The sequence below is a fragment of the Pleuronectes platessa genome, chromosome 13 (assembly GCF_947347685.1).
Source record: "Pleuronectes platessa chromosome 13, fPlePla1.1, whole genome shotgun sequence".
Lineage (NCBI taxonomy): Eukaryota > Metazoa > Chordata > Actinopteri > Pleuronectiformes > Pleuronectidae > Pleuronectes > Pleuronectes platessa.
In genome coordinates this window covers 23807401-23835060 of record NC_070638.1, presented here as the reverse complement: position 1 = coordinate 23835060, position 27660 = coordinate 23807401, and the positions used below count along the sequence as shown (strand labels likewise).

At 39.0% G+C, this 27660-nt stretch overlaps 1 protein-coding gene across 3 annotated transcripts; it reads right to left on the bottom strand.

Annotated features, from left to right (window-relative positions):
- Window positions 1–1700: 1700 nt before the first annotated feature.
- c13h5orf22 (chromosome 13 C5orf22 homolog) lies at window positions 1701–15614 on the bottom strand. 3 transcript variants are annotated; one of them, XM_053438781.1, is made up of 12 exons: window positions 15337–15614; window positions 13714–13763; window positions 11733–11812; window positions 10854–10999; window positions 8886–9035; window positions 8607–8740; window positions 6641–6960; window positions 6093–6155; window positions 4947–5068; window positions 3507–3573; window positions 2787–2926; window positions 1701–2671 (listed from the first exon to the last, which is right to left on the bottom strand). In XM_053438781.1, exons 4-12 carry the CDS (start codon window positions 10937–10939, stop codon window positions 2515–2517), a joined length of 1239 nt encoding a protein of 412 aa, XP_053294756.1. In that variant the 5' UTR covers window positions 10940–10999; window positions 11733–11812; window positions 13714–13763; window positions 15337–15614; the 3' UTR covers window positions 1701–2514. The 3 variants fall into 3 exon arrangements, with proteins under 3 accessions (XP_053294756.1, XP_053294755.1, XP_053294757.1); XM_053438780.1 differs by lacking the exons at window positions 11733–11812; window positions 13714–13763; XM_053438782.1 differs by lacking the exons at window positions 13714–13763; window positions 15337–15614 and having other exon boundaries at window positions 11733–11907.
- Between the last annotated feature and the right edge of the window lie 12046 nt (window positions 15615–27660).

Below are 27660 nucleotides of genomic sequence, written 5' to 3'. Positions count from 1 at the left end.
CAGACGTAGTCATCACTCCCATCAGGCGGTCTTCTGCTTTGACAAAGAGCAGTCTACACTAACAGCTTTGATCAATCAGAGACATCACATAATTACATTCACAACCTATTGTTTTTTAATGAAAAAACAGTTTTTTTTAATCAGTAGCTCAATATTAAGATTAAATTAAATTAGATTAGTTTCTCCAGTGTAGGTGTGTATAGCAATGAGACTGCACTTGTTATTGGTTTATATTACATTCCTTTTCACACACACTTTCAAAGTATCTCACTTCTGCTCTTGTTAGATCTATTTGGGAAACAGGCAATATGAATATGTTACTCCTGCTACAGGGACAGCACTGAAATATTGACTTTCTGTTTCAAAGACTAATTTGTTTTGAGTGGTCACTGAGCAGAGGCTGACCCATACTGTTCTGAGGCCAGTACCAATATCAACGACTGAGAGCTTTCCAAAATGGATCACTATGTTTATATTGATCACATTAGGGATTGATAAAGATTCCCTTAATTCAAAAGAACTGTTACCAACATATGTGCTGAGTGGGACATTTTACACTAATAAATAAAGGGCTCTCTAGTGGAGAAATGATTTCTAGGGGGTGAATTTGGGTAAACTGGGATATTTTAGCAAGTTGACTTTTACGATTGAGTCCATTATCTTTTACACATTAGATCAACACATTATACCTTTCTGTAATCCTTACGATGTTTTCTTACCACACCAGAAGTAAAATCGGAGATAACGTACTCAGAGGAGACATGACACAGCTTTTAGTGATCTTTGGGTCAAAAATAATGAATTTGATAATCTGGGTCACTTGGTAATCTGTCATTCATTCATATTGATTTATAAAAGCTATATTTCTTTTCATAGAGAACCCTAGCCCAAATAAAGTAACTATAATATACATACCTTTTTTTTTATCTAATTCAATCAACAGCAGGCAAAACCAACAAAAACAGATTATTCTTTCTATTGGGGCTAGAGACCATAATCATCCTCGAATACCCATTGCCGTCTCCAGATGTTTGGTGAAACCAGTTGCTGCAGACCACAGGACTTCTTCTGTGCTTTTGGATCATCTCTGTTGTTTAGAGAGCCAACTGATTATGTGCTAGTTAACTAACCAGACAAGATCAGTTTAAACAGACAGGGACAGACTGGATTTACCATTAACTCCTGTCTGACAACTGCAGACCATAAATTACATCTGTTTAGTTTATCTTTCTTTCTTTTCTACTTCAGGAAGTCCCTTAGTACATATTCCCCCATCTGAAGAACTCAAATTACTGTCCTAGATGATCAATATAAATCATGTTTGATAAAGTGGGACAGCTAAAATGTGTTTGGAAACAATTAAATAGAAAAAATTAAATTAATTGTATTTCTTGTGGCAATGGAAAATCCCCACTCTCATGGAGCAGAGCTCGTTTTTTTCATTGTGTTGCAGCTGAAGTTGTGGCCTGATATATTAAAGCCAGCTGAGGAATTTCTTCCCATAAAACTCTGCCTTAAATACTTATCTGGTGTTAGTTTAGAGAAGGTTAAAGGAGGATTCAGAAATGAACGCGCCAGTTTTCGAACCCATCACTTCGGAGCTGCTTCGGAGAATCTCATCGTTGTTTTGACATTTGCACAACAAAGAAGCAGAATATCATTACGGCATCAGTGAAAGAAAACAAGGAGGATCACCGTGGTCCATATTCAAACAGGTTTAATACAGTTTAACAAAACAAAACTGCACAGACGTTACTGTTATAGACAGAGGTATGACAAATACGAATGAATGAAGCTGGAAACCTGTTTTGTTATGATCACAAATCTCATGAAAAGACAACAAAAGTTTCTCATTTCTCCACTGTTTGTAAAAAGAATTTCCTGTAACAGCTGGCTCTGCCATTTTTTGCAAACTTGACTCAGACAGTTGGAAATGCAGCATCTGTTGGACACTATTCTCAGTGGCAGATGAATACATGTTGCTGCTAGGGTTTCCAACAGCAGGACAGTGTGTGTCAAAATACGCTACAGTATTTGTGTTCACAGTGATGAAAGAGCATGTTACCCAGTGCAACATTGTCGCTCACTGATGTTTTACACAACAAGGAAGCTCTAGGCACAGAGGAATAACATGAAATAGGCTTTGATACACACACAATACTTGTTAGTAGTAACGATCAGGGCAGCTTTTGGTCTCCACATGGGATTTGTCTACTATGAGGAAAAAACTGAATAAGACCAGTTATCTTTTAACATGTATTTTCACAGTCATTTGTTTTTTTCTGTGCACAGAAACTATAACTTCTGCAAAAACTAAATCCAGGATGATCAACTTCTGGCCACTTCAAATAATACTACATGACAAAGTGCCTCAAAGTGACACCTATTGGACAAAACACATCTCAACACATAGGACTCAGTGCAGCAGCATCTGATGTGTCATTTTTCCTGTGATTGTCTTTATCATACAAACATGCACAACATCTGAGAGTGACACATGTATGTTTGTGTTTGTTAAGAGGCCTGTGGTTGGCAGTCCTGAGTCTCTGTGCTGCTGTGTTTATAGTCTTTGTGTAAGTCCAATGGACCATACAGTGCCTCCAGTACAGCCAGCATTCTGCTCTGGACTGAATCCACCTGTTCTACTGGGCAGTATTCATCTAGACTGGACCTGAAAACACAGACACATACAAGAACATTTAACCTCGCTTTCTCAACTACAACTATTTCCAAGATCGGCTTGATTGAAAAAAATCCAACTCCAGCTTGTGTGTTGTGTCATTTACCTGGACACAGTGACCAGTGTAGGTCTGGGCAGAGGTGTCAGAAACAGCTGTACAGCTGTGATGAGTCTGTCGATCTCTTCCTCAGTGCTGATGTGATGAGGCAGCTCAACAGTGTCACAGGTTAACCCCGCCTGATGGACCTGAGAGAGAACAGGTGGGGCAGACAGGAGACGGAGAGCAGATCAGACGTGAAGGGAGGAATAGAGCGAGAGTCAGGGTGAGGAACAAAACATGGAAGGATTATTATGCTGCATGTATCTGCTTATAAATAATTAACAAAATCATAAGGAAAATTTCATTGCAATCCATCCAATAGCTGTCAAGATATTTCACTCCAAACCACAATTAATAATAATAATGACAAAAAACAATGATAATAATTATAAATGAAGAATTGAAGGCAAACAAATCAATTTAAAGCAGCTTGAAGATTACACCATATAAGTGCAGTCAAAGGTTAAATAAATAATAAAACATTATTAACGGATTAGTCAGTAAGATCAGATCTAGGAGACAGACTTCAATGGATTCATGTCATGACTCATGTCATTGGGTAAAATAAACAATTGTGTGGGTGTGTTTGTACCTTTACACAGTATAATAACACAGCATAATCGTTTATCAATACTACAGCTATGACTTTGATATGTCATGGTGGCTGCTGCAGCATTTGCACATTCACCGAGCAGATCACAGAACAGTGAATAACCTTATTCTTACCATCTCGTAGTCGGGCTTCGGGTTTCTTGACTTCAAACTGAAAACCAGTTGGGCTAATGAAGCCATTCTGAAAACACAAAGCAAGTCAGATCACACACTCTGACCTCGTCCAGAATCAATCCCCAATCTTCTGTCATTTTATCAGAGTGACTGAATTCTTATAATGGTTTCATGATCTATATACCTAATGCTTTGAATAAATTCCCACCATAACAAGTGCACTACTTTGAGCTCTCACTGAGTGACAGTTATGACTCACTGAGTTATGATGTAAAATTAGTATGATTATTATTTTAACTTTTTATGAAAACTATTTTTATGAACAAGGAACCTGAGTGTCTGTTAGACAAAGAGAATAGTCACTGCACAATCCTCCCACTGCACCGTGATCCAGCCACACACGTTTTCACTTAGTTTGACAGGTTGTGGGTGTTTACAGATACTATTTCCACTGGTTCCTTTTGTTGCAGCTGTCGGAGCTGGACGACTTTCACCCCAAACGTAACATGAATACTATAGGCCGCCTTCACAGCAGACATTTTGATACAAAGCACAGGAGTCATGAATAATATTAATAACTGAACGGTGTTCCACTCAAATACAGTTCTAGAGGTCTGAAATCTTTTGACATTTAATGTCTGTGTGAACAGAAATTTACAATACTCATCATGTCATTTTGTTTCATTTTCTCTAAAACACGCCATATTGCAGTATTGGTAGGTGAGCGGAAAGTAATGTAAATGCCATTGTCAGCACTTATTTCCTAGCCTCAAATTCGAGGTCAGCACACAGAGATTATATTTCAGATTAAGAGCCCGGACAAGCAATATATAAAGTGTAAAACAAACAATGTCCTTACTTAAATTAAAACTGGATAATGTGTTGTAGTCTTTTAATTTTCATATCTTACAGTTTTAGTTTACTTATATTTTTTCTTGTGTGCCCGTTTAATTTAATGATGTGTTTGATTTTTTCCAGGTTTCCTGCTCTGAGCTTCTGGCTTACAGTTACTGTTGTGAAAAGATTTATAGTCCCTTTGCCACTGGTCAAAAAAGCAACCTACACCCACTAACAATTGGCTTTTTGCCAATTGGGTTAGGGTGTTTTATATCCTGTTAGAAAGGCATGAAGGCAGACTCCTTCTGCTGAATTCCATCAGCTTTACTGTCTGACATGTAAAGGCAGAGATTCAAGTTTGTTTCCCCTCATCTGTTGAATATGGAGACTCTTAAACAGAAAAGGTGTTAGTAAGAAAAGTTGTGAGGTGTTTTTATACATTAGCCACTTTCCCACACAGCTCTTATAAGAATTACATTAGCTTCAAATTTAGGTGACATTTTACGTACATTTGAAACAATTTCACATGTGTTTAATTGTGATTAAAAAGTACACAATAATGCAGCATGGTATAACAGTGAAGTGAATCCAGAGAAGCTTTACCTGGGGTTACCTGCCCAAAATTTAACTGTCTCTTCCCCGTCGTCCTGTAGAAAATCTGCAAATGCTGCTTCCAGGTCCTCTAACTGATGTATACGACGGTACACACAGTCATCGAGCTCCTCCTAGACAGACACACACACACACACACACACACACACACACAGTATATCTGTACACATACAACTCAATGATAATTATCTAAACAAACACTAAACAAATTTTTCTGTTCAGTCATTGTGGTACGATTCCTGAAATAGGACAAATCACTGCAGCTCCAAGGAGGAAAAAAAAGCTTGTGCTCCTGAAGTAACTAAATGTGAGTGTAGACTATTAGATAATACAAACTTTCAGTGGGTGAAATAAGGAGTTAATTGGAGTGTCTGCTTCATAGGATTATGTTGTATATCTAAAATATACAAATGTTATATACATTTTTTTTATTATTAAACTATTACACACACATTTGCTGTGTCTTGCCTCTCACAAACATACTGACAGACCTTTGCTCTAAACAGCATCAGTTCTTTATGCAAATTTTCCGCTGAGTTCTGCTCCATCAACATGATGAGATCACATCATCTCCGCAGATCTGTCTGCTGCACATTCCTGCTGCTAGTCTCCTGTTCCCCCACATCACAGCGGCTCCACTGGGAAGTCAGTGAACTCTCTGGCGTGTCATTGTCCGTCAAACAGAACACCTTTGTGATGTGGTAGAACAAGAGACTGGCAGCAAGACCGTGCAGCTGACAGATCTGATGATGGTCTGATGCCATCAAGTCGACATGGAGCAGAACCTCAGAGGAACATTTCCAAATGAATAAACTTATGAATTAAAGTTCATAGAAAAAATAGTAACACTAATAAAGAAATAGCGACAAGGAAAATACCAACAGTTTACACTCTGTATGACCATATATACCCACATTATGTACTACTACTTGAACAACCACAAGTAGTCAAAGTTACATATAGAGAGACTTATATATTCTTCCTTACCCACTTGGGTTGCACAGGTACACTAGTATTTTCCTATATGTTCAAACATGTTCAAACTATGTTTATTGTCCTACAATTTGTGGTCACCTGAAAGAGTGTGGCCGTTCGCCTGAAAGAATGTGGCCATAAAGAAATAGAAACGTGTCTGACCTTATCAGCATCAGGGCTGGGTCCTGTGAAGCGATAGAGCTCCTTCATGATGGCGTACTCTTCCTGGACACAGGGACAAGACAGAGTCAGGCAAACAGACAAAGTCAAATTATGAATAAAGTGCTCGCTGATCTCGCCTCGCGCCCCTTGGGAGAATAATAACACTTTGGTTATTTTCTCCAAAAGTGTTTTGTGGAATCAAACACTTCACCCACCCCTAAATCAGCATAGTGGTGAGTAGATAATGAGTAAATTTAAATTTTTGGGTGAACCATCCATTTAATATGACTAATATCTGATGTCTTCAACATACTGCCCATAAAGGTGATACAGAATCAGGATCCATCCCTGTATGAGATCATTATTAAGTCAATTCTAACTGAAATTCCAGCGTCTTGGTAACGCTGTTAAAAAAGTAACTTTCATCAAACCTAATTAAGAAAGGTTTCAAGTGGCAGTAAAAACTCTCTGCAATTGAACACATGACTACATAAAAAGTATGTTGCAGAGCTCTGTAGGGGATTATGGAGTGGAGTCAACGAACGTACCTGTGTATACATTTCCTTAAAGGGATTCTTACAGGAGAAGAAATCCAAATCAATGTCAAGGATGTATGGCTCTGTCTCACTTAGACATGGAGATATTCTCTTAACAACATAACTGGTTGATCCTTCCTCTTTATCCTCATCAGGATCATCTCCCAAGCGAGTCCCAGCGCTGGACTCTTCTGCAATGATGTTGCTGCTCTCTGCTGGCAGGACTGTGGCAGACGACGGGGTCTCAGAGGAGCTGGCTTCGCCTGCCTTACTGCTCTCTGTCCTGCGTCTCTTCATGAACAACCCCTCTGTGTCCTCCTGGGTTTTCTTTTCTGAAATGAAAGGTTAGAAGAGGCAGCATAAGGCTGTGTAAGAACACCTTTCCTTCCTCCTTACTGGGCTGGATGAATCAAAGATATGATAAAGAAATGATAGGACACAGGGGAGAAAGAAATGATGAACATAAGGAAGAATACAAATAAAAGGAGAGTAACCATTTTCCTCTCTCTCCCCCTCCCGCCTATCTCTCTCTGATCTCTCCCCTCTTTTCCCCATTTCGGTCGAGGCAGATGGCTGACCACATTGAGACTGGTTCTGCTGGAGCATTTTTCCAGCTAATGAGGGAGTTTTTTCTCTCTAGAGTCGCCAAAGTGCTGCTCATTGTGGGATCTCTTTGGTCTCTCTATAATTTTTAAGGTCTTGACCCTTTATGTTAAGTGCTTTGAGATACTGCATATCATTATTTAGCACCATCCAAATAAAGTTGAATAGAATAATCAAAAGTGAATAGATGGAGAAAAATCAATAAAGTAATAATACAAAACAAAGAAAAGAAAATGTAATATATTTATAAATATATATATATATATATATATATAGGGGATGGACATAACACCTCAATAACCTGAACAATATAATGCATGCAGTATAAATACTACCAGTTTATTTTCTGAATATCTTTCTTTTCTTTTTGGATTCTCAAAGTAACACATTGTCTGAGTGATAAGAGTGGGTGCCATAAAGGCACATTACTTTTATTTACTGTAAGAAGAAAGAGGACAACAGCTACAACTCTTGCGTTGGAAAAGAGGATGGTTCAACGCTGAAGACCATGCACAGTGAGAATATATCTTTAACAGCATAGAACAGTTCTGTAGCTGACACAATTTCAGTCGCATGGAGTAGAGTTTTCACAGATTGCTCATGAAATTTTAGGAAATATATATTTTCCTTGTGTGTATCAAACACTCGAGGTGAAGCACATTGGCCAGCTTTCATTTAGCAAAAGGCATTCAAAAAGAAAAACAGTGTTTCCCATTAATTACCCTAACTGCTTTGTTCCCCCCTCCAGATTCGTGATGATCTGGTGTATTATTTTACATCTCTCCTAACATCAACGATTTACAATGCAAACCTGTGTGCACTGCTCTTTGCCCTGATGTTGTTCTCTCTCTGTGGTCAAAAAAATCCATGAAGTTTATACTGTCCTCAGCAGGCGGGCAGACCTCAGCACAACACCTGCCCTCTCTGTGTACCTGTGAGTTTGGCGCACATGAAATTGTGCTGTGTACGTTTACTTTCAGCAAAAACAGTATTTAGCACTTATCAGCCTGCACTGATCCGAAGGGTTTCACTCTTTCAAAGGACGAAATCTATTGAGTACATGCAGTTCTTCATAATCATTAAGAGGGGACACCACAGTGTCACACACAGCTCCGGTCCCTTTGAGACTGACATGTATGGTTTAGAATTATCTGAATGTTTAGCTAAAAAGAAAATCTGATGTGATCAGCCACATATCAAATACGGGTGATCTCTTAATAACATACAAAAAGTCCATTTATGAAAAGGACCTTTGATTGTAATGATGGGAGATTCAACACTGTCCAAAAATCTGCTCAATCATCAAATGTATCAATTGAACACATCACCTCCTCATATCTTGTACATCTTCTCACAATATACTCCAGGTACAAACCTGTGAGTAATGAATGACCTGCTTTGACCGGATTGACTTTGACCACGTTCAGTCTAAGAGGTTTAGAGTTTTCCAGCTGCTCCTCACAAACATAAAGACCATCACTGAGGAAGTAGTCGTCTGTACTGGTCACTCTGCACAGACAGGAGAGGACCAAGACAGACAGGGGGAAACAGAGACACAGAGATTGGGAGAAGGTTAATAAAGATTATGCTAAAAGTAAAATCATGACAGCTTTATGAAGAAATCCAGGATGTTTGTGTTGCAGTGTGACCCTACCTGATGGTGGTGGTGGATGAGTCTCTGCCCACAGACATCCTGTGCTCTCCTTCTCGGATCTGCTGGGCCCAGTATGGATGCAGCCATGCTACCCAGGACACATGGCCGGCATAGACCATGGGCATTATCCAGTTTTCTATACTTAACTCACTGGAGGGAAAAAAAGAGGAAATATTACCCCAAATGCCAATTGTCATGGTCCAACACACACCTGTGCACTGCTGCAAGACACTGGAGCAAGTAGTATCTCAGAACATACTTGTTGAGAGGAAAACAGCCATAAAGGACAGCAGTCCAACTGTGATACTGCAGGTTTTAAGGTATCTCTCTCTCTACCCTCAACCAAGTATAATAGAGGTGAATGAAACTTTGTTTGTGGTGCTTGAAAAAACAAAAAGTGACATGAAAAATGTTCAGAGAGACCCATTATTGTGGATTGGGGATTTTCACACTGGGAGGCGTAGCTCCACAGCTGGGGGGACAGGCTTGAGCAGTTTGGGGTTCTAAAAACCACAGGAAGGTAGTTTTTTGTAATGTGGCCCATTGATGCGGCCTGTTTTTCGGCACAGCCACAGCTAACACTACAGCTGTGGCTGTTGCTGTGGCTGTGACATACAGCTCATGGAAGAAATTAAGGTTTTATCTTAATCTTTTCTACGATCAGTGGCTAAATTTGTTCACAATTGAATTGGCACTATGGCAACATTATTACCTGCTATAATTCTCACCTAGTAATTTAAATCAATACCAGCTGTATGTGTACGTGTGTGCACTTGTACAGATATTTTTGTAAGGAGCATTTTGAACCGAGAACCTACGGAGCCAGGGCATTTAGGGAACAGTCCTCACTTTCTGACCCACTTTCAAAGGGTTAAGACTTGAATTTAGGTTAAGGTCACGGGACACAAGGTAACTTTATATCTATGTCGTTTTTTTTATATATGCTTCTATTATGAAAAAGAAGATATCAAGATGAATAGGTTATTGGAAGGTTATCGGTACCTTTGTCAGGACCATTTTAAGCAAAGACATTACAGAGTGAGGACAATTTGACCGGGCCTCACTTTTTCAGTGGACCGTTTGAGGGCTAAGACTTGGTTTAGGTTAGTATGGATGCAGCCATGCTACCCTAACCTGGTTAAGGTTAGGGTAAGGGGCTACAAACGTGTGTGTTTGGGTGTGTATATGTGTGCGTGTGTGTGTCATCAAGGCAAAATGTAGTCCTGGAGACACCTACTGTAGTGGAAACTACCACTGAGGAGTTCTTTTGAGAATCATCTTCCATGTGCATGTGTGTAGTAAAGACCTCATGAAAGGCAGTTTGGGCAAGTGAGAGTATTTGGCCTCACTTTTAGGAGTTGTTGTGTCTTCCATCTATAACTTATGGGTGATTACTGAGTACCTGTGTAATAATATAGAATTTAATATTGTGTAGGCATCTACACAACATGTTATTGTTCAACCAAAGCCATAAACATTCAGTCAATATGTGAATGAGCACAAAGCTGGCATCGGACCACACTCATCTTTGAGCTCTGCCTTCTCTGATCTCAACTACAACCAGTAAACTTTTGCTAAAACATATTTAGAGACACACTTCCTTCATAGAAAGTAATTTTTAGTTTGAGAGAATGATGATCTATTGTAAAGCATTGGGGTCCTGTGATCAGGGAGAACAGCAGTGGCTCTTTGGTTTGTTGAAACACGGCCACGTACGTACATGGACATTCTGACACTTTTTCTGTGGATATGGATTTCACATAAAGCGGGAAGGTATGATCAAAGAGGAAACCACCACAGTCAGCTGAGTATATGAAAACCTATAAATAACATGCACTTATTTCCAATTCAAGCCCACAGTGTGAGTGCTCTGTCCAAACCACGTAGCCCTCTTTCACAGCTCATGGCAGTGGGAGAGAATGAACTGAGCTGCATTGTAACATCCAGTATGTTCCAAACTGATCCTACCTGATCAGACTCTCCTTATCAAAGACTGTGTCAGCGGGCATGTTGACAGGGATAAGAAGATCCGGATGAGAGTCCAAATGAACCATCTTTATGTTCTTGTCTGGGAGGTGCCTCGATGCAATAGCACGGTAGATGTGACACACCACCTATTCAAGACACAGTGAAATAAGCCATTCAAGTAACTTGATTATATTATTAGACATTGATTATATATATATATGTTGACAAATTAAAATGATTCTTCAAAACTTTTCATGGAAACATTTTATTGAGACATATCATTCAAACTATGAGGTAATTTAGAACATTTATACTTACAAAACCATAGGTTATGTTTTTTGTTAACTTTTTGTTGAGCTGTTTAATATTGAATATGAAGGACTTACTAGCCCTAACTAATTACTTAACACAAATGGAATGTGATTAAGATATCTCTTAAAACAATTCAGGCACATTACAATAGATATCTTCACATGTCCTGTACTGATTAGTAACAATATTATAGACCACGTCATTATGCTTATCCTTTGAGGGTTGTGAAGGGCACATACACAAATATAGATATATTTCACTTATTCATTGAAATAAATGAAATGACAACTTTCCTTTTCACTAGTGAGAAGATTGTAACTAGCTTAAATGTAATTTCCGTTTCAGGAACAACTTCAAATTCGGACATATCAACAGACTTGGATATGTGCCCTAAATTGCACAGACTTTTCCATCAAACCATGGGATAAAAAAACAATCCTTTGAGAGAGAGATGGAGGCAGTCCCAACTGACGCTAGTTGAGAGGCGGGGTATACAGTGGACAGGCTTAACAGATATTAACAGGAGTAGTTCACCCAAAAACGATAATTCACTCGTTATCTACTCACCACTATGCCGATGGAGGGGTGGGTGAAGTGTAAGAGTCAACAAAACACTTCTGGAGTTTCAGGGGTCAATAGAGTACCAGCTAAATCAAATACAACTAAAGACATTAGGGACTTATCATCAGACGTACAACAACAGAGAGAACACAAGATGGCTCCATACGGCTCCTGTGGTGTCATCCAAGTGTCCGTAAGCCCCGGTATTCATATTCGACTAGAAACAAGGTCATTTATGGCATTTTTTTTTTAAAACATATATTTATTGGTTTTTATACGGGGGGGGGGGGTATATTGGGGGGAGGACCAGCCTCAACCTAGAGCATGTTGACCAGCTCTTGTTTTTTCACAAGAATCTTAACATTTCCAAGCACTAGCTTTGCATAGCCTACATGCAAACAACAGTGAAGCATAGCCTACTTTTTGTTTAATTCAAACTTTATATTTTAAGTAAACTTTTATTCCTTCTATTGAATTTACCTTTTATTTATGTTTAAAAGTAGCCTTAGTGGCATACATTTCTTAATCTGTCAGTTTGTGTGCAGTTGACAGGGACTATACAATAATAGGGCACATTTTTATTTATTTTCTCTATTGGCTGCCCGGCAGTCATTAAGTTAATGTTAATATTTGAAATAAAACGTTTAAAGGTCTAAGTGAATTTGACTGTTTTGTACTTGAAGGTATGATTCAACTGTTTTCCATGGTCCAGTATTTAAAAAAAAAAAAATCGCAAGAAATCATAATATCGAATCGCAATACTTACAGAATCGCAATACCCACAGTATTGAATACATATCGTATCGCCACCTAAGTATCGTGATTGTATCCTATCAGGAGGTCCCTGCCGATTCCCGTCCCTAATTACGAGTGACAAAAGGAACTGAAGATAATAAATATAAGATACTAATAAAAATGGAACCTTCACTTATTAGTAGTGCCCTTCACATATCTTTGAAATGAAGTTCTAGATATGTGAAATTTAATTGGATGTCGGAAATTCCATTTTCAGTTGAAGATTTAAACAGAATAATTGTGTGCTAATTGATTAATAATTAAATTTGGACAAATCAGAGCTGAATTTTAAAGATATGCAATTTCATTGATGATATCTTTTATGTAAGAATAATTGTGAACATCTAAAATGAACACGGCCACTCTTAAGAATTGTCATGAACTATTGATATCAAGAATCAACATTATGAATAATTGAGAGTTGAGTTGTAATTAATTATTTCCCTCACCAAGGAGGTTTTTTTTTTTGTCTGTGGTTGTTTGTTCATCTGTTAGCAAGATTATTCACAAACTACTGGACGTGGACAGATTAACCTGAAACTCGGTGGAAGGATGTGCAATGGGTCAGGGGAGAATTTATCACATTTTGGTGCGGATCTGATTCAGGGAGCGGAGCCAGGATTGAATTTTCTTCAATTTCTCAAGCATTGTGAGATCAGGTGGGTTTTTTAAAACATTTTTGTTGATCTCTCAGTGAATAATTCATGAATCTTGATGAAAAAAACAGGTACGATTAGAGGACTGATATTTAATGTGTGCATTTGGTGCACATCCAAACAAAAGCTGTTGGGCCTTGATGGAGTGCCCTTCTGCTTAGAATTATCATTAAATAAGTCTGAATAGAAGTTACCGGTAAAAGTTGACAAGTCATTATCAAGTTTCAAGAGAAGTGAATTGTAGATATATTTTATCAGGATCGCTAGTGCTGCCAGTCAAAATTACATTAGGGAGTCTTGAATGTCAAATAGCTATTGTTAATATTTACAATTTCTGTTACTGCTACCGATGAAATGTTAAAACAGCCAACCATAGTGTTAGTTCAGCAGTAATGAGCATGTTACTGGCACTACAAAGACACAGAAAAGAAAACAATACAATAAATAAGCTGCACTTTGCCAGAGCAAATATAGGCACTTAGCTGCAGAAGCTGATACGTCTGCAGAGATATTACTGGAGGCCCATGATGATTTACCTCTGATCTGGAGGAGAAATCTGGCCCAGAGCCCAAGTGGTTGCTGCAGACTTTTGGCACAGAATCAGTTGGTTACAGATTCTTTTTTATCTTCCACAACACTCTCAGGACCACTGTGACTATTTCAAGCTTATCTGATTAGAAATCTCGATCTTTCTCACCAGGGTCACAACTAACAATTATTTTCATTATTAAGATTAAGAATTGTTTATTCATTGCGCCAGGAGATGTTGAAAATTGCCATCTCAGGTACCCAGAGCAGAATGTGATGTATATTTGCAAACATAAAAATAAAATAAAGGCAAAAAATCTTCACGTTTGGTGTGTTGGTTAATCTGAATGAAAGACCTGAATTAAAAAATTCCTTCAATAGTTGCAATTTTTTTAAATCAACTAATTGATGAATGGACAACAGATAATTACTGCATCTCTTTTCTTATTTGAATCATTAAAAATATTGAGAACTAAATTCCCCTAGGAGAGGAAACCAGCCCTCAAGAGACAACAAGGTGGTGCGATGTAATCTAAAGTTTGAGAGACAGCTGTAATGAAGGAGGAGCAGTGGATGGATGTGTCTGGAACCGACACGACATAATTTCACCCTAAACACCTGATAGCATTCTGGTCAAAGGCAAAAGCTAATGCACAACTTATTATAACGTCAAATGAAAATGTGCACATAAAGCTTTGAGCTGCTCTGTACTGGTTTCTTGTTGCATTAACAATTGATTTCCGGGTCTGAGAGCAAGCTACATTTCTAACTCATCCTCTGTGGCTGGTTTATTGGAGGTTCCCATATCTGGAAAGCAGCCTTTGTCAGTTTCTCACCAAAAGTATGGGTCACAGTGCCTATAGAAACCAGAGAAGTCAGTTCACTACACATAATCCAACAGAAAGCTAAATACATCTCTCTTCACTTCAGCCTTTAACTCACTCTGACTTGTCCGATACCCTCAGAAATGTGTGTACTTATGCAATTATTTTACTTTCATTTTGTACATTACATGTATTATTCTTGTTTTGTACCTCCATCAAGGACGTTATGTTTGTATTTAGAGAAGTGATATCTCTCAGCGTGAACAATCTGGTGCAGCTTGATTGAATTTAAGGGGACTGCTGCATGGGTTCTGTGAAGGTATTTGCTCTACTGAGTGCCATTCTAGTTTTCCATTGTTTCTGGTTTACTTTATTCATTTATATATATATATATATATTATTTTATTTTGCATCTTATGTGACCTTTGCTCTGGTATTTTTTCTATGTTTTATGTTTATTCATTCTATGTCCATGTGCCACACTCAGTGTGTGTTTTATTTCTTGCAAAGCACTTCGAGATACACACTTGTATGAAGGATGCTATTCAGAACAAATATTATTAGGATAACTGAAGGTGATGTGCAGCAACATGATAATATCACTAACAATAGTCATTCACATGGTAAACATCATGCAGTGTGGGAATGTTTCTCTGGGTAGTTTGTGGTCAGAGGAATCCAACTTCCTATACAGACTGCTTTTAATGGGTTTGTTCAGCTAACGTTGTAGTAATCTGGGTATGGACACACAAACAGACACACAACTAGCTGTACATGTTCAGCGGACACACAACAGTGCAGCCTTACGTCGTTGTGGTCCTCCACGATCCACACCGGCAGATCCTTGTAGACCCTTTTCAGCGGTGCACGGCTCATTTTGACAGAGGGGAACTTCCGCTCACACTGATGTTACCGATAGACGTGACTTCAGGTGATAAATGTTGTGTTATGTCCTCCTACAGCACACACACAGAGAGTGACAGACACGGGGACACACACATACACACATACACACAGCGACAGGTCATAAAACCAGATGCTGACACGGTGCGACCTGCACGAGCGAGCTTACATATTCCCCGGAAATGACACCGATTGTTTTTATATCCGTGCAGAAACAAGCGGGATGAAAACAAACATTCCGTACGGGTTAAAGCTTTAATATGATGAAGATGACAATACATGGTTAACGCAAGGTTGATTAAATCTATTTTAAATGCTTGACGCATTTTATAAGCGAAACTGTTGAATTTACAGATTTAGAGACGGTAAATGTACATGAATCACTCTGTAAAATACACTGAAAACATGTAGCATTATGAAGCAACGTAATTTAAACGTTTTTTCTAGTCATGTTGTCTATGAGTATTACTTATGTATCTTGAATAATTTATGTAAGAAAATACGCCAGTGGCTCTGTGATTTAAGTAATATAGTAATACATTAAGTAATAATAATGATATATATATATATCATATATCAATAATGATATATATATATATATATCATTATTATTAATCAATGTATTTTATGTATATATATATATATAATAATTATTATTATTAAAACTTCAGGGATTTCAATCTGTCCATTTAAAAAAAAAAAGCACAAGGGATTGTGAATCAATTTCCCCTGCTTTGGTGCAAATGAAAGTGACAACAGGTGCAATTAGGAGGCAAAAGTAAGACACCCCCAAACAAGGGAATGTTTTACAAGTGATGGCTACAGACGATGTCTCCTCCCTTTCCTTCCTGACTGATTCTTCTCTGCTTTTGTGTGAACAGGAGGAGCACTGCCAGAGCTCTACAAAATGACCTGCAGCAGTTTACTGATGTGCATGTTTCTGACCATCTGTCAGAGAAAGACTCCATGAGGGTGGCATGAGGGCCTGCTGTCCTCTAGTGGCACCTGTACTCGCAGCACCGTGCAGCTCAATTGGCTTTCGCCAGAGAACAGCAAAATTGGCAGGACGGCCACTGGCGCCCGGTTCTCTTCACAGATGAGAGCAGGTTCACACTGAGAACATGTGACAGGCGTGAAAGTGTCTGGAGAACCGTGGTGAACGCTAAGCTGCCTGTAACATCATTCAGCATGACCGGTTTGTCAGTGGGTCAGTGATGGTCTGGAGGATAGTCTTTGGAGGGTCACACAGACCTCCATGTCATAGCTAGCAGTACCCTGACTGCTGTTAGCTATAGGGATGAAATCCTCAGAGCTACTAAAAGACCTTACATTGGTCTAGTGGGTCCTGGGTCCTTCCTGGTGCAGGACAATATCCAGCATTTTACTGCCAGGTGGCAAATTACATAAAACAGAGCATGTCGGCCGAATGGTTAGGCATCGGTATCATAAACCGAAAATCATGCCTGCAGAACGGTGATGCCAAAGATTGTGTAGTATGGCTACTGCTTCAGTCTGCTTATCAAAGATTTAAAAAAAAGACTATCCCACTTCTGATAAAACATGACTACTTTTACATTATCTGCAACAACATAATTAATAATCCTCATATGTATCATCCTAAAGGTGACAGTGCATAATAAAAACACAGAAGAGATTTTAATGATAATATATCAAATTTAGTGGAACATTTTTGAAAGTCCACACAAAAGAAAAAGAAAAAAGTTTCTATTAGATTGTGTAATCAATAACTCTTCCAACACACAAATGGAAACTCAGCTCCTGAAAAGATTTTTCCTCAGACCATCAGTTGGACCAGTGTTCCTGTATAGATGTGAAATGGGATTTATTCACTATGTGTGTATATATGTGTGTGAGAGAGACTCTGCTCATATATCCACCCTTTGATCTTGGTGGCCTCTGAGAGCAACGGGAGGCTTTGATCTCTCCCATCCTATCCTTTCGGTTTGGACCACAGCCCATAGGAGATGACAGCGGGACGATGAGTGGAGGTAGCAACACAGACAGAAGAGGGGAAGAGTGGAGGAACAAAAGAGAAAAAAGAAAGATTAAAAGTATAGCAGCATACTTGGTGTAGGGCTGGAATAGAGATTGGGAAGACAAAAGAGAATGAACAAAAACACAGCAGGAAATTTGCTCTCGACGAAAGAAAGATAGTAATGGGAGCAAATAGACAGGAAGATTGTAAGAAAAAGAACTCTTCTCAGGGAAGAAATAATGCTTACTATATGATGGGGTATTTTCGCATTCCAAAATAAGATTTAATTTCTCTATTGTCTGTCTTCAATGTCAAGCATTTCTATTGATTAGAGCTTTATATGCCCAGATTTCGTGTTTTCTGTCTCCACCATTCAGTGGTGCTGAATATTTTTTTTTGCTCTGCATTGAAAAGCTTCAACAGCAACAATACTTAAAGAAATAATGCCACATTTTCACTGAAGAATCCACAAAATACAGATTTTGCTATATGTATATTATTTATTCACTAGAAACTACCACCTTGCAAATTCATTCCCCTGCTGTATTTGCATTAGTCAGCATTTGTGTCTCTGTCTCCACCCAGCTCTTAATTATGGATGGAATATCAGCAAACTGGCTGTAGCAAGACCAGAATGTTTCCCCAAAAATTCAATAATTACATTTATGATTGCGGAGGATATTTTTGGATCCTTCTTACAATTAAACAGAAAGTGACAAAAAAAATTGCAATAAAACTGGTAAATACAATATCGGAAACAACAAATACAATATTTTGTGTGGTCGTCATCATCATGAAATTGGAAAATGCCCTTTATTACTCCTCAGGGTATGGTTATACAATTATAGAAGTAATTCAAAGGGAGCTCCTTCCCCAGGGGGCATCCCAACAGTTATTTATGTGGTGACACTTATGTACATGTCCTCTTTGGGCTTGAAGCTCATGTTTAATCTGTCCAGTAAACTAAAACTAACTGTTATCAGCTTCTAGTTGCTCTTGGAGTAGCTCTTTGAGGCATGTAATTCTGTGTAGATGAGTGTATGTGTGTGTGTGTGTGTGTGTGTGTGTGTGTGTGTGTGTGTGTGTGTGTGTGTGAATGTCTGTGTGTGTGTGTGTGTGTGTGTATGGAGCACATTTATGATGGATCACTTTAATGAAATTTGCTCAGTGCTTTTCATCCATTCGCTAACACTCCACTGTTTCCAATCTCTCTCTGTCTTTTGCCCTTTCCATTGACTCTCCTTCATTCTGCTTTCATTTCACACTGCCTCTGAAATGAAAAAGTGTAAATTGTTTTCCTTCTGATCAAAAGGATGAAAGCAGGGATATACTTGGCTTTGCTGATTGCATTAGATTGGAAGTGAATAGAGCGACAGCGATTTAGAAATTCCTGAATCATTTTTCACTCGCAAAATATCATCAGGTATCAGAGTTCAAAGGGACTGATTTCAATGGAGTCCTTGGCTGCTTCCCTCTTTGTATGCCAGTGCAATGTTTGTGCTGTCACCTCTGGTTCGAGAGACATACCAGGATATGTGGTTTTTCAAATAAGAACATCTAGGATCTAGGTTCAATGTGACCTGCATAGCTTGAATATGACACAATTTATTTCATTACATATTTACTCCTTTGATTAAATAAGGAGACAACACTCAGACTTTTTTTTTAATTAGTGTTGATGATTCTAAATAAAATGTTACACTTGCATCCGACTTTATGGTTGAATGTAGTCAAACACTGAAGATATGGATTATAATTTTACTGTATCGGGTGTAATGTTGGGATGAGACCATCTTAATTTTATGTTGCAGCTTCACTGAATTATCCACGGAGGTTATATTTCCAATGTTGCTTGTCTGTCTTTTAGCAGGATAACACAAATATCATGAACCGACTTTATTGAAACATTATGAAAGGGTGGGGAAATGGACAAGGAAGAATCCAAGCTTTGGGATGGGTTTGATTAAGGGAGCGGATCCAGGAATTCTGGAAAAAGACACATTGATTTGTTGAATACTTATTATCTGTTAAATTTTATTCAGGTGACTTATAAACACACCATTACAGTTGTGAAGGTGACTGAAGACAAAAGCATGCAAGGGTTTTTCTTGCTGAAACATAGGTCCCTAAAATCTCAAAATGTTCTTAAGGTTAATTGTGTAAATTACATGAAAGTGTCTGTTAAAACTTAGGTCTGAGTCCATGAAAACACAAGATTTCTGTCTAAGTTTGTGGTTTGTAACCCAATCGAAGAATATTTTTCCTTGTCTCCAAAAAATGACTTCGGTTTTGTCCTTGCGTTATTAAAAAACAATTCTGGCACATCCAATCTTTTAATGTACCATCTCAGAGCCTGTCTGGGTTGTGGTCCCCAGAATGGTTATTTAGATTTCTATGTCATCTGCAGAATTAGAATCAATTTTGAAAAAGGCTGTTGGCAGATTTTCAAGGCTCATAAGGAGTATTTCCGATGTTCTATATGTCCTCCAAGATGTTCTGGTTAATCGGATCAAATTGTGTAATGCTGCTTCAGTTGATTTAAAATGGATACAGCTGCAACACATATTCTAAATCTGATATGGAGGCATTGACTGCTTGTCTGCCTTTCTGAATTCAATGAAGAAGCGGGGGAAAGTTATGGCAGGCCCTGGTGTGTGGAAGTGCCGGGACTTTTTGACACAGGAATATTTGTTAGCCTGTGGATGGCTCAGCTTTTTGACACAGTCTTTTTTTCTATTCTGACCAGCATGGCAATTCCCCATGGAGATGCCTGTGACGTTTTTGTCAAAACTGGTGAAGGCAGATTGAGGGTGGTCGGGGGGGAATTAGAGGAGAACAGGGCAGGGAACACATTGGGGCCCAGCGGCAGTGACAGCTTTTTCATCTGGTCAGTGAACTCCAACAGAGTGAGTTGGGGTGGGGGTGGGGGGTGCTTGCTGGATATAGACGGTGAATCCACACACACACACTTGTCAATGTAGCATCATTCTCCTCTTTGCTCTAATGTCTCTCACGATTAAAACTCGACAGGCGGGGCTGAGGTGACTGAGAGGATTGACAGATACACATGGTTAAGACCTTGACAAAGTTGCAATGAATTCTGAAACATTCTGCTCTCCTCACTCTCTCTGACAATGTCCTCAACTGGAGATGCCGTCTCAGCCCGTCTCAATGAACACGAGGAGAGACAAACTGGGTGTGGTTTTAATTTAAATATGCAACCAGCTCCAGAATCATTTCATTACCTGATAAAGAGGTACAAAATAGCTGCAGTGACAAAACGATGCAAAACAACTAATGGGCAAATTGTTGTTTGATGAATAAATAAATGTATGGATGTCTCAAATTATATATAAGAAAAAAGATGATCTATATAAGTGATTGTTCAGCCACTAATTCGTTTTGGGCAAACTGAAACACTGAACACTACAAACACACAGCAACAGTGTGAACTGACCTATAGCCTCTGAACAGTATACCCTGAGTTACCCTTAGTGCTCTCTGTGTGTGTGTGTTGTTCTTACATAATATCTTACCAACGTATGGTATACGTTGGTAAAAGTATGGATTTTCTCCAATATCGGTGGAAGGGTATCTCAAAATATTGTCCAAACAACACATTTCCAAGATATCTCAGCAAGTAATAGGACTAGAAAGACAATCTTAAAGCTTATATTGATCACAAAACTATAACCTGTCCCATGACATCATATAACAAGTGATGTCATGAAGAAGTCACAGAATGTCTGAAAATGACGTCATGCATAGTTCAAAAACACATTTTACAAGTTATCTCTGCCCCCTATTATTATAGACAATATTTAAAACTCTTATAGTCTGATATGCTAGGGACATTGTGAAATGATATGTTAAAAAGTGAATTGCCTGATTGAGGTATATACTACTCACAGGGTAAGTCTTACCCCTAAGATGCTCTTTTATTTCTGATTTATGCAGATTTGCGCATCACAACAAATTTGACATGCTATTGTCATGGTGCCACTTTTCTTTTTTACAACCACTTGGAGGAAAACGTTATGCCCCCTCCACTGCATAATTAAAGGCAAATAGTATATTTCTGTTTTCTATTTGTACGCTTACTGATGATGCCAGCAGTTTTTACCAATCCAATTATAAAGTAATGAGTTCAACAAGATAAGGTCAGTTGGATTGGGGCTGCCCACTCTTAGTGTGGAGTATTAATTTGATCTGTGACTGATTGCACAAGACCTTATTAATGAAGGTGAAGTGTGTAATTATGTTTTCGGTTTGCAAGAGGTCAAGATTTGTTTTCTTCTCAAAGTTATACAGCAGCCAGTGCAATATATAAAACACTCACAGTCTGGCCTTAATTACTGGTTGGGCACGATCCACCTTTAGTTCTCAAGATGGCTTTTGTTTCACATTTTGTGTCAGTGGTGAGTGTTGACTACGTCTATCTACAAAGAAAGGCATTTTTAAGTCGTCCATCGCATGGCACAAATACACTATAGTAATTAAGCCAGCTTCACAAGCAACAAAAAAGCTTGTGTGTCAATTTTGTTTTTTGTGCCCTTTACACATTTGGTAATTGTGTGGTGTCTAACTAATCAGCCGGGAAAATTCACGTGAACCACAGTTCAAGAAGGAACAACAACTACAACAACAACAACAGTCAGTGACATTTGTTGTACATGAGTGGGTGAGTTCCTGACGTCAGCACTGTATAAACCAATGATCATAAACTTACAATCAGCACTAAAAGATCAGCTTCTAATGTGAACTAGTCAAGTGTTTTTTGTCGCTTGCAAAATTCATGTCCACCTCTCAAAAGTGCAGAAAACTTTTTACTCAATACAGACCTTTTTATGAGGTTTAAATTATTAAAATAATTTATATGACTTTCAAACATGATCATATTTTTTTACATACATTTATTTTGGTAGGTGTTGTCAAGGCGTTTGTTTAAATGCTCTAAACACATATATACAACACTTTTTCTTTACAGCCTCCATGTTTTCCCACATTCTGCCTTCAAAGCACATGAACACATCAGAGTCAGAACAATGACTTCACAACTTTGGGAACTTCTGAGTATGTGAACGCACAAAGAGTATCGGGCTTCAAAAGTGCCAGGGACCTACTATTCAATGTTATCTGAACACTGCTGTTCTGCTAACTAGCTGCTCATGCTATTCCTCCTGGATAGACATTGTGTATCATGCATATTATCTCTTTTGCTACATTTTCTGAAGATGAAGCTACACAGTCAGGTTGATCTGGATGAAGCACAGTGGTTGTCTTAGTTTTAATTCCCTCTGCATCAGATCTCCTAGGAACGTGATTGTGTTGCATACAAGCAACATGAAGGGGAATTTATTTCTGTCTGAAACTAGACGGCAGTGTTGAGTGTCTGGCTGCCTGGCAGATACGTACAGAGACCCTGAGAACTCTTACAAGCAAAACAATTACAAGCAACTTTTATCTGTTTGGTTGTGCCATTGTTAAGGTTATAGTTTTTATGTGGACTCACAAGGATGACAACCAGGAAACAGAAACAATAAAGAGTTTTAATCCCTTCCAATATTGGTTATGATTCAGGTCCAGACAAGGTGTACAATACGATGAGATCTATTCTTGAAGCTTTCTGCTTGCAGATTTGAGGAAACATGTTTCCAGACTGGCTTACAGGTCGATTAAGGCCTACATATTGAAGTCTGTTCAGGATGTTGTCTGGTACACTGGACAGGACTCCATTACAGTAATCCAGGCGGGAGGTGATGAAGGCATGAGTGAGGGTTTCGCTGCTGCCGGAGTCAGCAGCGATGAGGATATCGTTGGTGATTTTGATGAGGGCCCTCTCTGTGCTGTGGTGGGGTCGGAAACTGGATTGAAGGGGTTCATAGAGCTCATGGTTGGACATGTGCTGGTGGAGTTGGGCAACTGCTCTTTCTATAAAGAGTAGCAGATATTTTTATAGATGAGTGCAATGGTTTTACTGTTCCAGACCTTTCATGTGTCCACGTGTGGTTTTACATATAAAGGGGGACTTTATCAGACTAAATAAATACATGATAACTATTATAGCTTCATATGAACTCGTCATCAAAGATTCTGATTGTGACAGTGTTGATGCTTTTAACTTATACTATCAGTACAACTCAGAACAGCACGAGGAGAAATAAAGACTAAAGCCTCTGATGTCTTTTATTAAAAAATGATACACACCCTGTTATATATGTCTTATGATTATTAATGAACATTTCAATCAGAATAACTTCTACACCAACTCCTCTTATCAGCACAGTCTGAACAGTACAGACTGACATTACTTAACTGCATCACATTCATCGTCAGATTAAAACAAAAATGATAACCTTAATATAATTGTGTTTATACACAGCATACCCTGAACATTATTTTACATAACCATTAATACAATAGCTTCTTTTTTATTAAACTTGTGTGATCATTACTTACATTTCACTTTGAAGGTGACTTTTCCCAAGTTGACTGACAGATATTGCATTGCTTCTCTCATCTGCTTATACGAGACATCTGCTTCATAGTACAGGTACAGCCAATGTTAGGCTAAGTGAACGGTTTGAATGTGTTGAACTTACTTCATGTCAGTGGTGAATGTGATGTGAGGCATCGCAGACATCACAGACAAGATGAGGAGAGTTGCAGGAGGCCTGTAGTGTGAGGAAGAGCTCACCAGTCTTGGCTGAAGCACACTCGATAAATACCACTGCTGCACTGAGGAGTCACTGCCCACAAGACTCTAAAATCAAACATCGCAAATAATTCCCAGCTCTTACACTTTCCCCAAACAACTCATTCTTACAACATCAACAACATGTTAGGCTGCATACGAAACCCCAGCGTGCCTCTTCTCAATGGCCTGCAGCAGAGGACAAAATGTCCTGGATGGCTGAATGTGAAGCAAAATAACAAAATGAACATTACCCATGCAGATATTCCTTGGACATTTCCTCAAAGTTTCTTTATGAGTGTTTTTTTTTGCCAAGAACATTCGTGTGAATGTTTCAGTGGTTGTGCTTTTGAAGTTGAGGCTTGGTTAATCAGTGTTAGGGATGGCTGCGGCCTGAGGATGCACATAGAGCTTTAGGCTGTGCAGCCCACACACTACTAGCACAATCGTTTTTGCAACGTGTGGGTGGGAAGGTTGGGGGGTATACTTTGACCTTGCACATGCCTTTATATGTATGTATAGTGTGCATTATTTAGAGTATACATTTGCATGTGAATATGTGCTTCTTATGCCAATAACAATGTCAAGACTTTGGGTTAGGCAGCGACAGACATTAGGCTGTGTTTGTTTTAGGCCTGTTTCCTTATCTAGCATGAAGACTTCTTTCAGAAGCTTGAAAAGACAGGATACGGATTCAAAGTGTTAGAGGAATTGTGTGTGTCCGAATGTCTGTATGTCAGTTTTAGTTTTTGTGTTTTACACTTGACCATGCCCCACAGATGCCAGGTGAAGCATGAAAGATAATACCACAAATCAATAGACGCTTGGGTTGGATGGTGACAGACAGCCTCAAGGAGACCTGCATTTTTGGACACATCTCAACTTCTGCACCTTTTCAGGCCTGGCTGATCAGAGTCAATTTTCTATATGGCTACACCAGAGCAGCTGTGAACACAGCACATTGGATGTGTGAACGTGTTTAGCCAGTGGTTCAGAGAGCATCAATCCTCGTCAGACAACAGACTGTCACAGATCTCAGGGGACCAAGGACTGAAGGAAAACCTTTTCAGTATCTGCAAACAAAAAAACAAGCACAGGAGACAAAGACATTTTTATTTGCCTATCTTTGTTAATGATTTCAGTGCTGACGGACAGCTCTCTGTGGAATAATCTACCACTTTCAGCTCGGGAGGCAGACACAATCTGTATGTTTAAGATTCGGTTTAAAACCTTCCTTTTTGATAAAGCTTATAGTTAGAGCTGGTCCAGTCTTAGACCTGCTCTTAGTTATGCTGCTATAGGTCTAGAAGGTGGATAAGATCAACTGGTGCTATGCATTAATTAGTGCGGCAGAATTTAACTTGACTTATGTTCTAAAATAGTAGGCTTTTAGTTTAAAAAGGCATAGAGGTGTTGATGTCTGATCTACTGAGTGGGCCACATGACTTGCATAGTACTGTCATACAAACCAGTAGCCAGTCAGATTTACCTTGAGCCTCAGTGTACCTGCAAGTTCGGCCTGTATCATTGTATCATTGATTACAAGGCAAAAACACCTGATGGTGCAGAGGGAATTTATGACACATGACACACGGAGCTTCTCTTTCCTGCTTCTCCTTCCTCTTCTCCATCCTTATCACATCAAAGTAATTCATATCACATCAATACATGTTTCTGACTAGACCCCTTCCCCGGAGTCCCTGTGCCTTATTGCCCATAGATCCTGGGCCACAGCTGTGGCCACATCATCATGGATTGCGATTTGTGGATCGCGTGTCAGAGGTCGCGGTGGTGGATCCAGTGTGGTGGATTCTATGTCGGGCCGGCTGATTGTAGTGGGAATGACGGATCCTTTGTCACGTTGGAGTGAGATAATGGTGGTGGACCAAGACCGAGGTGGCAGCTGATGATGGATCTTAAATAACAATGACTGTGGACTATCGTGGATCCGATCTTGATGATGGATCATTATCTTGCTGGTTACTGACCATAGACTATGATTGCAGCAGGACTGCTTGATATATAGTATTGATGTTATCCTTCAAAATGTTTACCCTCATCAATGCTGCTAAAAACTTTAATCTTGATGATGTTTTCCTACACGTGGCATCTATTGCACTTCTGTCCGTCCTGGGAGAGGGATTTAAGTATTTTTACCCTGTTAAAAGGGTTTTTAGTAGTTTTTCCTTACCCTTGCTGAGGGTTAAGGACAGAGGATGTCTCACAATGTTAAAGACCTATAAGACAAATTGTGATTTGTGAATATGGGCTATACAAATCAAATTTGATTGATTGATTGATTGATTGATAGAAAGTAGACAATTTTCCATCATTTATATTCTTTCGTTCAGTGGTCCTGCTACTTAACAAGGTACAATGGTATCCTTGATTCCTGATACCTTCTGATCTGATTCAGATAATGGGTAGAATTTAGTCCTGTTTGACAGACGAAACCAAGGCCGCATTATGTGAACAGTCCGCTTGTGTTGAATACAGGTGATGATGCAGTGCAGTGTTAATTTTGGCAGCTATTTTTGATTTAGTCTTAGTCTTAGTCTTTTGCCGAAAATGCATATTAGTTTTGGTCACATTTAGTCATTTTTATCCTTCTTAGTTGTAGTCTAGTTTTAGTCGACGAAAACAAATTACATTTTAGTCTAGTTTTAGTCACATTTAGTAGCCACATTAAACTCCTTTTCTTCCCTTCTCAGGCCCAGGGCCCCTGTGTTGTGTCTACAACTGCATAATAGTCTAGCTTTCAGTCCTTAAGTTGTCCATTAGATATCCCTACCAGCATAAGTCTATAGGGGTCGGCAACCTTTACTTTCAAAAGAGTAATTTTGCCGCCTCTTCCCCCAAATAAAATTTGTCTGGAGCAGCAAAACATGTTTGATAACAAAGCTAATAAAGTTTAATATAAAGTTATACTGTACTAAACTACAGTTTGTTGCATTTACGAAATTATAGAACAACAATAAAGAAAACTGTTGACATTTTATTGCCATTTGTACCTGTTACAACGAAGGAAAACACCGAACACTTATGAAGAGAAGAAAATACACAGGCAAGTGTAGGCCTACTTTTAAATGAATTAAACACAGAACTTTGTAGGGCTATTTGAGTCCTCCCAATATTTGTGGGAAATGTATGAAATAAGAAGTACCCTATTTTGAAATAAATAAAAACATATAGCTGCAGCCTAATAGCTTAGAAATATATATTTAGTTTTAAATGTGAAAACAAAAAGTGAGAGCAGTTCAGGCTGGAGGCGGACACAGAAACTGCAGCTCGGTAGAAACCAACTGCAGCTTCTGCTCTGATCAAGAAGCTGCGGCGCTGATCTCTGAGCAGCTGAGGCCAGAGAAACTCTGTGTTTTCACTGTTTCCATAGTTAAGAAGCAGTCAGTCACTGAGCGGCTGCTTCACGTGAACGAGCTCTGATCTCACTGTGTCTCTGTGAGCGAGTGAGCGGGGCGTGGGGCGGAGCCTCGGGACCGGTGCGCTCTCTGGGGCACTCACACACAGACACAGAGACACA